This window comes from Acipenser ruthenus, chromosome 30 (genome assembly GCF_902713425.1).
Source record: "Acipenser ruthenus chromosome 30, fAciRut3.2 maternal haplotype, whole genome shotgun sequence".
NCBI classification, from domain to species: Eukaryota; Metazoa; Chordata; class Actinopteri; order Acipenseriformes; family Acipenseridae; genus Acipenser; species Acipenser ruthenus.
The window spans coordinates 2,688,356-2,704,156 of NC_081218.1; the positions used below are offsets into that span (position 1 = coordinate 2,688,356).

The following is a 15,801-nucleotide window of genomic DNA, read 5'->3' on the forward strand; positions in this document are numbered from 1 at the left end:
CCCCTTTTTGAAGCAAACCACTCGCTATAACCAGCTAACTAGGGGCCACTTGTTAGTTTGCTTGTTTCCAAAGCTGCATCAAAGGGCAGGAATGTGTCTGTTTTTTTTTGTCTGTACCGCGGTGAAGCTAGTGTGTACAAACTCCCTCTCATTTGCATTATCAAGGCACTAGCTGACGCTGACTGCTTGATCTGATCTGCCTAAAAGTGGTTGGAGCAACCCAATGTGTATTTTTTTTTTTTTCTCCAGTGCTGTAAAATGCTCTAAGTTTTCTCTTCTCTTATTGAGCTGGGATTGGCCCACCAATTCAATTTTTTACATTCAAGTTTGCAACAGGATGTTGGACAACAGTGGTATTTTTTTTTATTTCATCCCTGTGTGTGTGTGTGTGTGTGTGTGTGTGTGTGTGTGTGTTTTCAGCAAGAGTGCCTGCTGTCATCAAACTCTGGGCATTCATTGGTTCTTGAGGCTATTGGAATCCTGAATTGTGGCTTGTGATTGGCTGGGCTGGAATTTGATGAAACTGTACAGACAGTAATGAGACTGCAGGTAATGGACTGAAACGCCAAGTAAAACCGCATGCAAACCTTTTATAAGGCTTACCACACACAGAACTTTCATAACCCTTGCAGGAATTGTCTTTCGCAGTTCAGTCTCTTGGAAATATCTTGCGAAATCTATGCGTCATCCAAGCATACCTCCTTTTGATGTTATTTGCTTGCAAGGCATGCATTAAAAGCTGCGAGTGTCATTTTGTAACTTCCTTGCATGCATTTTTAAACTTGCACAATCCCTGCTTTTTTAAATGTTTATGTAAAAGGGCAAACAAGGAACAGAAAGGCAACAAAATGACTGAGGCGGAAATTTGGAAAAATGGGTCAGAAAAGGGCAAAACTATTTCGGAAATGAGGGAAAAACATTTTAAAAATGGGGCGGAAATGAAAAAAAAAACGGAAATTAGGTGAAAGAAGAAAAGGGCAAGGGTAGACAGGGCAAAAATGCTGAAATTGGAAAATGATAAAATGGATGGAAAAGAAGAAAATTGGTAAAAAATATGATGGGGCAGAAATGTGGCAGAAGGGCAAAAAATGGGCATGAAAAGAAAAAAAGCCCAAAAAACAAACACTCCGACCAACAAAAAAAAAAAAAAAAAAATGAAATCAAGCTCTCCCCAGCTGTCGCTGCCGGTCCACAGACCCTCAATCCTCGTGAATCATTTTGGGATTGCCTGTGCCTCCTTGGGACCCCTCCCTGGGTCCCCTTGTCTACTCTGACAGGGCCCTGCTGTTCCCTGTACTCCACAGAGGCATCTGTTGGTTTTGTGTTTTTGAGGAGTCGTCCCCAGGGGAGCTGGTCATTGTACAGCCCCCCTCGCTCCTTTCCTAGTTTCTACTTGATCTCCCCCCCCTTGTTCCTCCTGGTTCTGTTAGGAGAGGAGAGAGGGGGAGAGGGGAGTGGAGTGGAGTGGAGAGGAGAGGAGAGGAGAGGAGAGGGGAGGGGAGGGGAGGGGAGGAAGTTTACCCAGCTTGAATCTGACAAGGCTATTGTTTAAGAAGCAGATTGGTGGTGGTTGTTGTTGTTGTTGTTGTTGTTATATATTTCTTATCTTACAGTTGTTACAAAGTATCACATTACAGAATATCACAATAAAAAATACAATAAAATCAGTAGCAAGTAAAAGCAAATTCAAATGAGAAAATAAACAGTAAATAAGTTTGAGAGCGTGTTCGACAAGAGCAGTTAGACTTTAGAATAGTTTGGTTCTAAGAGTAAAGTCTATTCAGAGCTGGTAGTGAGTACAATAAATGAATAAGAATGATTTCAAACGAGAAATTACGAAAATGTGAATACGGACACCTTTAAGAGTAAAATCAAGTGCAGGTTGTTGCAGTTTGTCTGGGATTTAATACTGAATATATTTTAAGCTGGTGCAAATTTTGCATGGTTCTAAGCCCTACTGCGACTCCCTCATACCGTCCTAAATCTGAAACACCAGGAGACTGGGGCTCCCGGAGTTAAAATCCCAGCCACATCCAACAGGCTTAGAAGCAGGTGCAACCCTGGCTGGTCTTAACAAGGCAGCTTTTAACCAGGGAGAGAAGATTTCATACACTACGCTCCAGGATGCATTGGGAATGGTAAGCATTGAGAAATGTCTATCGCCCTAATACCACATTGGCACCCGAGCCCAGTACGGTTAAAACTGCAGGGATGGAAATAAGACTCCAGTTGCACAGCAGTTTGATCCATTCCTGGTTTCGCTATGAGTTTAATGAGACGCATCTGAGCTTGTTACCTCTCAGACAAAAGCATTGTCACTCCATACTTAACCTAAGATAATTCAAGAAAACATTGCAATAGGAGTCTTATTCCCATCCCTGTATTTAATTATTCTATTAGGAACATTTTAATATATCCCAGCTCCCTGTCCCCGAGGGGCTAGTGAAAGGGGGAAGGGAGGGCTACTCTCCAGTCCTGTCGAACCAGGTATAAATCTCCCTTTGTCGGGTAATTAAAAGATAAAGATCTCCAGTGGGCTTAGCAGGGCACGCTGTGTGTGTGTGTGTGTGTGTGTGTGTGTGTGTGTGTGTGTGTGTGTGTGTGTGTGTTTTTAAACCTGTTTCCAATCATTTACCGTCTTTTTGGAGTCCCTGTGTGACTGATTTGCAACATCAATAGCGGGACGCGAACAAGACCTAGTGATCAACATCACAGCCAGACTACTGTAGGCTGGAGACGCATGCGTATAGATATAACAACCAACGCCAGATCCACCAAAGTATTTGAACGGTTCTTTTGAATATCATTTCTAGCAGAAATCGGCTTACAACCAAATCCTGGACTAGATTTAAGAAGTGAATCGGCTTCCTGCATAGACAAGCAGACAGACACTTCTGCTCATCCCCGGATTCTGATCCTCTCGATTTACTAAAGAATGCCCACAGCAGGTTTGAAACATAATTGGCTGTTCTCTAGATATAAAAGTGGGACATCCCCAACTTGTGTTGCTTAAAACTATATAATACATATCTACAGCTGTGGCCAAAAGTTTTGCATCACCAAGAATTTTAGGATTGAGACATCATTAAAAAAAACAAAAAAAACTCTGAATATAATTTGGATCTTTTCATTTAACGTCATGGAATCAAAGAAACTACAAAATGATGATGCAAAAGTCTACTGGAAACCATAACAGCAGTACAGTAGTATTTCATGTTAGATTTCAAAATGCCACTTTTTTTTTTTTAATTTGTCAGATTTTCTTAAGTATATGGAAAACTACAAAGCGGTGTGCAATTGTATATGTCAACGTAACATTATTCAGCAGGTTTCAATCGACCTTCATGAAGCAACAAGAGTTAACCCTACAGGGGGATGCAAAACTTTTGCCCATAGCTGTATATATAAAATAAACTTATTTAATGAATTGATTTATTAGGTAAGTGGAGGGACCAGTTCAACCATATTAATACATTTTTTTTCTCCCTGGAAGACAAGAAAAGCAGATGTCTGTCCGCCTCCTCTCTTTGTGTTTTGTCCCTTCGACTTGAACGCTCCTCAGTCCATTTAAACCCCCAGCACCCTGGCCTCTCTCAATAGCCCACTACAGAACGACCCAGAGCATGAAAGGGGGCAGCTGGTCCCCTGAATAGAAGCACATGCCTTTGTCCTGGGAGGGGGGGGTGAAAACACCCGCCTCCCCCTCCCAAAGGCCCTCGGCTTCATCCCCATTGTGTCCTGTAGCAGGTGATTTTGCAAAGGCATCTCTAAACAAACTGGCTCAAAGCCAGGATGCACTAAACTAAATACGCTGTGTTAACTAAACAACAGTGTTTGGGAAACGTGTGCGGATACATGGAACTGGAGTGGGAACAAGCACAAACTTTCAACACTTATAGCAAACAAAAAAACAGAGCGCAAAATTATTTTCCTACCTGGTGCTTTTCCATCAATCAATCTTTATTTTATATAGCGCCTTTCATAGTGGACCACCATCGCAAAACACTTTACAAGATGCAGTAACAACAAGAAAATCCATAATACTTTAAATACAGAGAAATGCTTTTCTTGTTTGCTGCCTTTTATATTTTTCTATCTGCTACATAAATAAGTTCAGTCAATCTTTTTGCTAAAACAGATTAGTTTCTGGAACCCAGGTGTGGGAAATGAGCATGAGAATTGATATGATTGCAAAGCGTGCCGGTTTGGATTTCAAGTAGTGACCATGGGGACCCCTTGCATTTACAGGTGGAAAGCATTGCACAATGCTAATATCTTACTTTGAAAAACATGTAGTAAAAACAGCTGGGATACAAAGAGGCTGTACATTTTATATCTAGATATGGACTTATCAATACTGATGTTGTGGAGTTGGTGCAAGTTCCTATAGGCTGTAATGGTGTGTGTGTGTTTACTGGTGTACGTGGATCTGTAACCATGAAGCTGTGGCTTCAATGCAGTCATTTTCTTTATTAATCAGTGCAAGTTGTTTTGTGGTTTGCAGTTAAAGATAAAAGTACAAGAATTAGCGACACTGGAGATCAGATTCAGGACGTTTGGCAGCTGAAAAGTTCCGATAAGAACCAAGAGTTCGAAGCTTTTGCCCGGAGGCACAATTGGCAACGTTTCTGCCATGCAAATTTCAGAGTGAAACAGTCTAGATTTTAAATTTTTTTTTTTTTTTAGCATATTGGACAGCATTTCAATTAGCATTAGAATGGGCTACGACTTAGAATCGTTAAGGGTTTCTGTACCCTAGTTTTGTAATGGAGTCGGATTCATTATTTTTAGTAAAGTTTTAAAGTAATTTTAAAAGAAGTGACATTTTATGCAGCAGTGGTATTAAATAATCAGAATTAGTATTAGGTTCTTGTTTTTAATATCTGCTACACAGATAGTGACACCATAATTTTAAAATTGAATCTTTCGCTAAACCCCAAACACACTGGAGGACCAGGTCAGGGTAACCCAAAAACTAAAATGTGACCCCCATCCTCAGCTAATCACCATTGCAACCACCCCTTCACCCCTCCCCACCCTCCAGGACCTGAACACCAAAAATATGCACAAAAACAGCACATTTGAATTATTTGTTTTATTTGGAAAATAAAATCTTTCCACCTTCCGACAGTAGGTGTATAACATAGACATATATACAATCCTCTTTTATAAATACACAATATATACAGAAATTAAATAATATAGACAGTGTATCTCCATCACTTTATACACTTTGCGTTAAATTAGGAAATAATAAAAATATGAAGTAGAAATAATAATAAAATATTCATTTGGTGGTTGTGTGTGTGGTGGTTTTTTTTTTTTTTGTTTTTTTTTTTAAATGAGGAAAAAACACAATTAAATATAATTCCAGTAATATACCTTCATGTTTTACAAACTTTTTTTAAAGGCTTGATTTCAATGAAAAACTATAGCTCTGGGTTTAAATGATACATGCCTTAGCTGTTTACTTTTTAAATAGCTTTTTTTTTTTTTTTTTTTTTTACATAATTAAATAAGTACAACCTGTGTCTAAGGACCCATTTTGAAACTGAATTTCCCCCACCCAATTTTTTTTTTTTTTTGGTAAATCCATCTCTTAAAAAAAAAAAAAAATTATAAAATAGTACCTAATTTTTTCTGAAAGCATAGCTTTTTTTGTTTAAATAGGCACTTAAGCATTAACTCTTTACATTATTCAACATGCAGAATGTCAGTTTTTTAAACAAGGGGAGAAGTTCAACATACAAACCCCTTTTTTTTCTAAAATTTTGAATTTGTGAAAAATCAGGTCGCCCCCCCCCCCATGTAATACGGCAATCTTTTCTTTCTTTTGCAAAAAGGTCCTGCCTTTTTTTTTTCTTGTGTAATTTATATACAAACAAAATAATAATACTTGGTTCTCTGAATTCCATAGAATGTCCATTGTTAAAATAAATAAATGAAAAAGTAGTGCAAATAAGTTCCGGCAAGCTTTCTCTCCAAAGTATTAATCCGCCTTTCATATCTGTGAGCCGACTGAAGAGTAGTCCATTAAAAAAAAATAATAATTGAGCAGCATAAATAAATAGATTATATATAGATAGATAGATATATAGAAATACTATTTTTAAAGAAAAGTCCATTCTGAAATGTAAACATTTCCCAGCAACGTCCTGCTGTGAAGTCTTTCGAGATACTTGCTTCTTAAACCTGAAGAAAAAAAAAAAAAAAAATTAAAATACAGTCCAAAAATGTACATTTTGAGTTCCAACAGTTGCGTTATCTTTAAGCTTAAAATATATCTATCAGGGTTCGAAGTTGCAAAGCAGTTTAGTCCATTCTTGGTTTTATTTTGAGTTTAACACCTGCAATGCATGAAATATTGAAAATAGCTGAACAAAATAGTTTTGGATACATAATAAAATATTTTGTTTTCAATTTATATGGGGGAGGGATGGCATCCTCATATTTGCGTCTTCCATATGTCCCCAATAAGACTACAATAAAATACCTATTACTTTTAAAAGTAGCACAATATACCAGGTATGGAAATAAGAATCCCATTGCACAACAGCTTGATCCATTCCTGGATGGTACCAAGAGTTTAATAAATAAGACCCCTCAGCTTGTTACCGACACGCTGTGGCTAATCAAGCTCGTAGTAAAATCTGGAATGGGCGAAACCGCTACGCAATCGGAGTCCTATTTCCAATAAAGGGAGAGATACCTACCTCTGTTGCAAAGACGCACTGCTCCATGTGCTCGGGAATGATGTAAACTGGGCGGTAAGCAGGCTCTTTCGTGAAGGGAGGGACGGAGATGAACAGGTCGGACATTTTACTGCCCTGCTTCAGAGCCTGCCCCTGCTGGTGCTGCTGCTTTTTGCTCTCTGCCAGGTTACAGTCGACCAGTTTCTGCTTGTATCCCGCCTTGTCGTCTGCGCTCAGCTCTGCGTCCTTATTGGTCACCTTGAAGGGGCTCCCGGGGATGGCCAGGGCCTCCTTGTCGCGAGGGAACTGGGATAAGTTGTTGATGGTTTCCAGGCCGCTGTGCACAGACTTCCCAAGCTGGCTCTTCCTCATCTGCCGCAGGACGATGGCCGCAGCGCAAACAACCAGGAGCAGGGTGACTAGCCCCAGGCAGAAGGACACGGCGAGGGCCACTGGGAAGGGGTCCCCGGAGCCCTCTGGGGAGGGGCTGGGCTGCAGGTTGTACTCGCAGCTGGGGCCCATGAAGCCAGAGGGACACTGGCACACGGGGCCGCTGAAGTGGGTGTAGCAGGTGCCTCCGTTCTGGCAGGGGACGGTGCCACAGGCGTCGGATCGCTGGGAGCAGTCGCGGCCGGAGTAGCCCAGCGTGCAGCTGCAGGTGTAGTCATTGATGCCATCCATGCAGGTGCCACCGTTCCGGCACGGGTTCCGGGCACAGTCGTCGATGTTGATCTCGCACCGCGGGCCGGTGAAGCCGGGCCGGCAACGACAAAGCATGCTACGTCCCAGATCGAGACACTGACCACCTGGGAGGAGGAGGAAATAAGTCGGGGTTACAAATCAGATTGCTTGAAAGCTCCAGCCAGCAGAGAAAGCTTTGTAGTTTTGAATACAGCCAGTGTATAGGCTACAAGCGCAGGTGTCTTATTAAAACTATATAAAATTGATCAAGTCTTTCTTTCTATCCCTGTGCTTCCAAGGACCCTCAGAATGCGCATGCCCTGGTTTTGGGGTGCAAGGAAAGTTTATTGCATTGAGTTTTGAAGTTGTATTTATTAAACTGAGGAAAACCAGGAATGGAGTCCCTGTTTTGTCCAACGGGCTGTGGTTTTGGAGAAGCAGGGAGGTGGAGGAGGGTGCTTACCGTTGGCACAGGGGGTGTTGGTGCATCGGTCGATCTTCTTCTCGCAGTTGGAGCCCATGTAGCCCACCGGGCAGCGGCAGGAGTACCCCCCCGCGGGCTTCTCCACGCAGGTGCCCCCGTTGAAGCAGGGCCCGTCCGCGCACGTCATGGCGCTGATCTCACAGTTCTTGCCGTAGAATCCTTGCGGGCAGGTGCAGGTGTAGTCGTTTTCAAGATCCTGGTTCGTAAATTCAATAAAATGTCATTAGTTTTGAGATTTATTTATTTTGTTTGTTTTTAAAAAAAATTAAACTAAATTTGTTTTAAGTCTATATTGATCAATTTATTAATTTGTTTAAATTATTACATTTGTGTTTGTTTTAAAACTCTGTATGTATGCATGCATGCATGTATTTTGGTGGATAATCGACTAGCCTGACTTACATTGCAGCTGCCTCCGTTTTTGCACGGGTTGCTGTCACACTCGTTAGTCTCCATCTCGCAGTTGGTGCCGCTGAAGCCCGGGCTGCAGGTACAGGTGTAGCTGCCCTGGCCCGTGTTGCTGCAGGTCGCTCCGTTATGGCAGGGCCGGTGGTTGGTGCAGTAGTTCAGGTCCTGATTGCAGAACAGACCGCCCCAGCCTTCCTGACAGTTGCACTGCCAGGGCTGACCGCAAGTCCCGTGGAGGCAGCCGGGGTACCGCACGCACTCGTCACAGAGGCGCCCCTGCCATCCGATGCGGCACTTGCACTCCCCGGGACGCTCGCAGTAACCGTGTCTGTCGCTGCACCCGGACGCACAGATGGCTGTTTAACAAAGAAAGAAAGAAAATTTGAATACTTGTCTTTTTTTTCCCCCTCTGTCCCAACACACATCAAGTAGTTAAGTACTAAAGCAGGCAGCTGGCGCCTGTACAAAACACCACATGCCAGTTTTTTTACGCAAGACGGGGCGCATTAAGCCACAACGCGTGTCCATGTAACTCACGCTCCTTGCACTCATTGTTAGACCAAACAAAAGAGAGCACACACACAACTCGCGACCCATCCGCCAAATTTTAAAAGACAGGAGAGGGAGGGGGCAGTTGACCCCTTTCCAAAACCCCTTTATGCTTAACAGCCCTTAACAACCGGGGGGCGGCGGGGGATTAGTGATTGCTAGGCAACGCTCGACTCCGACTACTCCTAAATTTGTTAAAATTAATTTGGTTCTTTTGAATTTAAGCAGCAGACTCGGAGGCAGGGAGAGAGAGTGGTTTTTGTTAACTTACGCTCTGAACAGTATTCGCCTCTCCATCCGGTCAGACAAGCGCGGTTTCCGGCTTCGTTGCAAGTGTAGTGGCCGAAGGTGTCGTCTCTGGGCCGGCAGTAGTCCGAGCAGCTGTCGCCGTAGTAGTGGTCATCGCAAACGACGTGGTAGGAGTAGCGCAGCTCGCTTTGCTCGCCAAAGTGGACATCCTGAGACCAATCCTCGCCAACTGCCAGTCTTCGACGGGTTGCCAAACGACTGATGAGATTAGATGGGTTTTCTGAGAGGGGAAAAATAAAGAATTAAAATGAATAAATAAAATGTTTTTTTTTCAGAAACGTGTGTGTTTTTTTTTTTTTGGGGGGGGGGTGTAAAACTATGAATTGCTCTAGCGTCCCCATTCTCGTATTGTTGTTAGAATTGACACTCGTCTGCAGCTATCAGTTATGTAACTAAAGTGGGGCTTGAGGCGCCCCCTAGCAGGATTAGAGGTACTGCACGCTTACCTGTGGACGGTTCGCCAGATTCTGCGTTCCAAGCTTCAATTATAAGCGAGAAAGTTCCCTATTGATATTAAAAGAAAACGATTAAGATCATTATAAAACAGCAAACCACATATCCGCATTAGTTTTATAAATATCTATATATAGATATATATTTTATACACACACACACACATTATATATATATATATATATATATATATATATATATATATATTTATTTATTTATTTATTTATTTAAAGTTTTGCAAACTTACCGGCCATTTGAAGTGGAAGGGGACTCGGATAGACGCGGTGCGGGAGATTGAGCTCTGGTCGGCGGAGGTAATTTCGGTCAAAGCGGTTCCGTAGGTGCAGGGCGGTTCAGGTAAGATGACAGCCTGGGCATGCTTCAGACAGACCCGGAAAAAGATCTGACATTCCCGGGGGTTCCTGCAGGCGCCCCGGGAGCTCGTAAAGGAATGTACTTTCAATTCAAACATACCGGAGGAAGATACCTTTTTGAGGGGAGAAAAAAACACATTTAAAATACGGTACATGGCACTGTGCATACAAAGTAATAAAATCGCATACCAAAAAAAAAAAAAAAAAAAGTGAAATACCGATTTCATATTGATACTTACCAGATGCGTGGAAAGCAAGCACAGAAAACACGTTAAGAAACATAAAGCCATGTTCGAGGTTTGTCTTGGGTCTGTATCGACTCAATAGCAGATAAACGTATCAAATTCGCTTCCAATTGGGTCTCAAGTATACAGCAAGAGATGGAGGAGCGGGTTATAAAATAATACCCCGTTTGCTCCCTCTTCCCTCTGTTGCTGGTCTGACTTTTCAAGTTTGTTTAATGCTGGTAAGCCGCCCGACTCGGTTTTTATAGAGTGGCGGCTGGTGTCGGATTCCTGCTGCCCCCGCCCACTGCACCTCTGCTGCCGCCCCTCGTCCCAAATTAAAACACGCTGCTCCACAGGCCAAATGGTCAAAGGAAGGTGGGAGGGAGGGGGTGGATGCATTATCGAATGCGAATTAATCTAAGGGCCGCATGTATTAAAAGCATTGCTTTTATTTTATCCAGTAATTGAATAAGGTTAGGTGTGCGAGGCTATGTGTTTATGTGTGTGCGCATGTAGGAATCTATTACATTTCTGAAACTTGTTGCTGTAAAAATCGGTATACCATTACACGGGACGTCTGTGCAAATTTCGATACTCCCCATGAACAGATCGCGTCTTTTTTTTAAATGTACATTTTATTTGAAGTCTGACTGTGTAAGCTTATAACATGTAGCGGTCCGTTATTACATTGGTGGGCTACGTACTTGGCGTACAGTATTGAATTGGGTCCCGTATTAGAATTCGACACCGTTTTGATTTCCCCATTTTTATATATAATATAAATAAAATAATGCAGCATATGCTTTTTAAATGTGTAAACAGAAACGTTATTATACTCCAGACAGTCAAATATGTTAACGTATGTCTAGTCACGTAAAATTTATATAGGGGCCTATATATCGCCTAATTGTATGTATTTTTATTTATTTATTTATTTATTTATTTATTGCTGTTGTGTGCAAAATCTGTTTAACTTGTCTATATAGATAGTATATTGTGAGTAATCTTTGTGTCGCGTGCCGTCCGCTGTTCTTTTGATAAAGTTCCATTATTATTATTTTTTTTGGTTGGTTGGTTGGGAGGGAGGGATTTCGGCGGTGTGTGTTTGAAAGCACGGGGGCAGCTGGATTGGGACTTGAGAGCCCCCCTCCCTCTCATCGGCTTTCTCCTTTTATTCTTTTGAGAAATTTTAATTGTACTGGCGCGTGCGTCTCCTTAAACCGCGCAGGCCTGGGTGGAGGGATTGGGGGGGGGGAGGGTCGATGGGAGCCCATTGTGGCGGGTCTTTTGTTACGTCGGTTTAGGCTATCGGTTTGGGGCGGAGGGGGTTGGAGGGTCGATTTTGGGATAATTGCTGCTGTGGACGCCTCGTGCTTACAGCTGTATGATAATCAGACGCACCTGCCTTATTGCTCCTAGACACGCCCCCCCCCCCCCCCCCCCCCCCCCAGTCCTTCAGCTATAGAAGCGAAACCTACCCCCGTCGATCCAAACTTTAGATTACATTTTATAACGCATTGTTAATTCACCAACATCTGCTAGAATTGCAATGCAGCAACAATACCAACTGAACAGACAGACAGAGAGACAAGAGAGACACGGCACATTTGTTGCAACTAGTTTGGCGCATCGTTTTACACACGGCCTGTTTAACTACACGTGGTGGGCTTTTCATATATATATAATATATTATTTATCAGCTACGATCGCAAAATCCATTCACCATAGCAAACAATTCAATTCAACATGTATTAATAAAAATAGGCTACAGGTTCTCTGGCACCCTTTAACTGTAATATAAACTGACCTACACAATTAAGATTATATTTGTGTTTTATTCTTTCGAAATAAACTATATTTCAAAATACAGTTCAAAATGGTAAACACCCGTATTTCACAATAAAAAAGACACACTGATCCGTGCATCACACAGTTATTGTACACAACTTTTCAGAAATCTCTGCCTCCTATTATTAATATCGGTGTATCTATTTAAAACGCTTATATGTTTTGGAAGGGAAACTCCTCGAACTCCATAGAGTTAAAACTATTTTCAAAATTCTAAAAACAAAATTTTAAAATAAAAAAATCGTGACACACACACACACACACACACGATCGGCTATAGGAGTAGGTTCGTAACAACAAGGACTTATCTGTCTCGTCTTGCCCGCGCGCCCCTTGCCTTTGTAATCTAATCGACGGCAGACGGGCAGTCCGGTGAAATCTGTGCTATTGTTTTGGGCAGCAGTGGCGAGGAGGGCAAAGCTTCTATTATGATTCTCGACAGAGGGTCCCCCCTGTTTTTGGCCCGCAGGCGGTACCGACTTCTGCTAAGCGAAGTGTGTCTACCATATGCCCTTCATAACAATGCGAGCAGCAGCAGAATGGAGGACGATACCCTCCCCATTCTTCCATACGCGGTGCATAGCCGCGGTCTTGCACGGAGAGAGATAACATTCTTCTTCGTTTACAAACGCACACACAATCTGATTGCTCACGCCATTACGTTCACACACACACACACACACACACACACAAATTCTAACATAGTTAAAAAAAAATAAACGTAAAAGGAACGAAGGGATTTTGAGCAGGTGTCGGGTTAAACTTGCATAATGCATTATTTCGTTCCATATCTAATTTTATAAGACACGGTCTTAGCCAAAGCTAAATGTTTTCCTCTGTTTTTAGTGCATTTTCTTCCATACTGCTCTGTGTCCTGTGAACCTGAGCCGGTGTTTACACGGTTTATCTGGAACACCATACAAAGCGTGTTTGGGTTACGTGATGCATTCTGCTTGCACCTGCTTTGAGTATTTTATTAACTAACGTTTTTAAGTGCATTTTTTCTGCCTTTTATTACTGAACCCCCCCCCCCCCCAATCCATTTACATCTTTAGATAAGGGCACTCTGCAATAAAATTGTTCTTTTAGCTTTGTAAAATACATGAAAGAAAAAAAAAACTTATCGATTACTCTTTGCAAGCTGTGCATGCAACAGGCGCACCATACTTCAAATAGAAGATCACAACTTATTTAGATTTTGGCCAGAAGTTTGGCGTGTGTCGGTCTAATCCCCCCCCCCCCCCCCCCCCCCCCTCTTGTTCAGTTTGAAACATGTCCAGGGTGAATCTTTGATTTTTTTCGGGGGGGGGGGGAGCATTTGGACAAAGGGCAGCTTTGCAAACTGTTGCTCCTCACTCGGCTCCCCTCCCTCCCCCACCACCATTGTAATTGTAATTAAGGCAGCGCGTGCCTCAGCTGCCAGCCCTCGCCCACACTGCATCTCTGGCACGCTCCGGCTATAAAGCACACTATAAGAGAACACCAAAAAAAAAAAAAAATCTGCCTTTGTCATCCTTAGTAGTTTAGGACAGCCTGCCAGTCTGTAGCTTTCTCTGCGTGGGCTCCGGCTAGAACAATGGAAGCCCAAATAAAAAAGCAATTAACTGCTCTGTTCTCCCCTTTGTTTTCTATAAGGGTTATATGTTTTTCTTCTTGTTGTAGAAATAATACCGGTGTTGATCTCCTAAACAAGCTCGTGGTGTAGCTGGCTCCAGTACAAGCCTCACACAACACACCTACAGACAGACCAGACACGACTTTTGTCGTGGGTTTTGGCAGCACAGTACAATGTCTGTCTATTTCACAGTGCTTTATGCGTGTAATTTTGTTGTAAAAAATAACCGCTAAATTGTCGCGTATTGACCAGGACTGCCGTATTTGATTTCTGTAATTCTAAACTACATCATGTTATATTAAAAGTTGAAATAAAATAAAACTAATTTTAAAATTCTAGTTATTTTTCTGTATAAATAATTGGCCGGTGCCGGTGCTTTTCAATCGAATGTTAATGGATTACCTTTAAATATTGGTCAAATTTGGCAGTAGGTCTTTGACCCCCCCCCCCCCCCCCCCCATATATATATATATATTATATTGTAATATATACTATATATATTGAGTTATCCGTCTATGAACCAAAGCAATGCTCTGTATAATGTCTGTGAAATGTGATTTTAAAATACCCGTTTTAAAATGTATACTCGGGATATTATGACGTGCACAATGGCAATATTGCACATATTAAAAGCATGCACAATGATTACTAGTACGGTATTGTTCCACTGTTGAGTTTTTGGTTCTAACTATAACTCCACCCCGAGTGATAGCTTCTGCGTGTTGTTGTGTACTGCGTGTTGGACCAATTATACCCCAGATGTATACTAATTGATGCGCTGCCCTAAAGGCACGAGTTCGCCACAGAGCTAGGTGTCGCTCCGGCGTTGCGGGGGACAGGGTGACTGCGCGCGCGTGGACAGACTCGTAATAAAACTGGCACAACTCCACTGAACCATCTGTCACAGCGAGGAAGTACAGACAGAGACACACAGACACACGCGCGTGGCTTCGCGAGCAAACCGCGTCTGTGGCGTTCCTAAACTTCCCCCTGACTAAAGTCGCATACCCGGTGGGGACAACAGTGCAGTATTATGCGTGCAAACTGAGTTTCGTCCTTGTTCTGGTGCCTCCCTGTCGTTATGCAATTACAGGTACACAAAACGTGCCAAGATATTTATGCACGAACTTTTCTCATTGCTGTGCATCGATGGAGTTTTGCAAACCGCTGCCGTCTGTAGCCTACTTTACCCATGCGTTTACCTTGGTGACGAGGCTTTGTACATTAGTCACATTCTGCCCTGGCTTTTAAGATGTAATATATACTACGAAAACACAAATACGCGCTACACATGTATTTAATATATATATATATATATTTAAAACCACTGGTTAGTAATGTTATAAAATATTATCTGCTTTGCTTGTCTCTCACAACTTACAGTACCTTAACCGCTGTTTTTCTTTTTTTTTTTTCCTTTTTTTTCTGATCCAGGAAAAATAATTTATTCAGAATGGATTGTACAAATAAATTGTCCACAACTGTAGCAGAATAGTCTTTTAAAAACACATACAAAATAATCGTACTGATAGTTTTTAAATTAGTGACAAATTTAAAAAAGTAAATAACCTTATTTGAGTTATTTGTGTGATTCGTAAATGTATTGGCTCCAGAAAAAAGAGGGGAGGTGATCTAAACTAAACAGGGCATCCTGGTGATTTTTGAAGTTCTGCGGTGGTGATGACATCATAGAAAGCGGTAGAAAAAAAGCATGCAGGATAAAAAAAATAGCCCCCCCCCCCAAAAAAAAAAAAAAAACTCACCAAAGACAATATAAACCCGCTAGATGCTTTCAAAACAAGCCAAATTTGTCTGGAAAAATCTGAGGGAGTAGTCTAAAAGTCGCATGCGAGGCATGCAATATATTATATAATTATATTATTAAATAATATAATATATTATTATATTATTAAAATCCTATATTTGAATTGGTATTAAGATTTCGGAATACGACATTGTTAATAACCCGAGTTAGTTCTCACTGCGGAGGCGTGAAAAGCGTGCTGGGGTGGGGGGAGGTGTCGAGACGAGGCGGAGCGGAGGAGGTGTGGAGAAGGTCTTCGGAGGTGTTACTCGGTGGCATAAGGCAGCACCCCCGCCCCCGCCATTTGAAAAAGGTGTAAAGCCTTCGGCAGCAGATTCCCACACGTTCACACATACC

The 15,801-nt window shown here is 42.1% G+C and overlaps 1 protein-coding gene across 1 annotated transcript; it reads right to left on the minus strand.

Annotated features, from left to right (window-relative positions):
* Positions 1 to 5,080: 5,080 nt before the first annotated feature.
* Positions 5,081 to 10,414, minus strand: dlc (deltaC). The gene is made up of 8 exons (XM_033992583.3): positions 10,190 to 10,414; positions 9,824 to 10,063; positions 9,570 to 9,627; positions 9,086 to 9,343; positions 8,260 to 8,621; positions 7,837 to 8,053; positions 6,714 to 7,498; positions 5,081 to 6,192 (listed from the first exon to the last, which is right to left on the minus strand). Exons 1-8 carry the CDS (start codon positions 10,238 to 10,240, stop codon positions 6,187 to 6,189), a joined length of 1,977 nt encoding a protein of 658 aa, XP_033848474.1. The 5' UTR covers positions 10,241 to 10,414; the 3' UTR covers positions 5,081 to 6,186.
* Positions 10,415 to 15,801: the final 5,387 nt, after the last annotated feature.

Coding starts and splice junctions, on each gene's coding strand:
- dlc (XM_033992583.3), bottom strand. CDS start 10,240: ATGGCTTTATGTTTCTTAACGTGTTTTCTGTGCTTGCTTTCCACGCAT. Junction 8,622..9,085: donor AGGCGAATACTGTTCAGAGC/GTAAGTTAACAA, acceptor TTTGTTAAACAG/CCATCTGTGCGTCCGGGTGC. Junction 7,499..7,836: donor CAACACCCCCTGTGCCAACG/GTAAGCACCCTC, acceptor TCCTCCTCCCAG/GTGGTCAGTGTCTCGATCTG.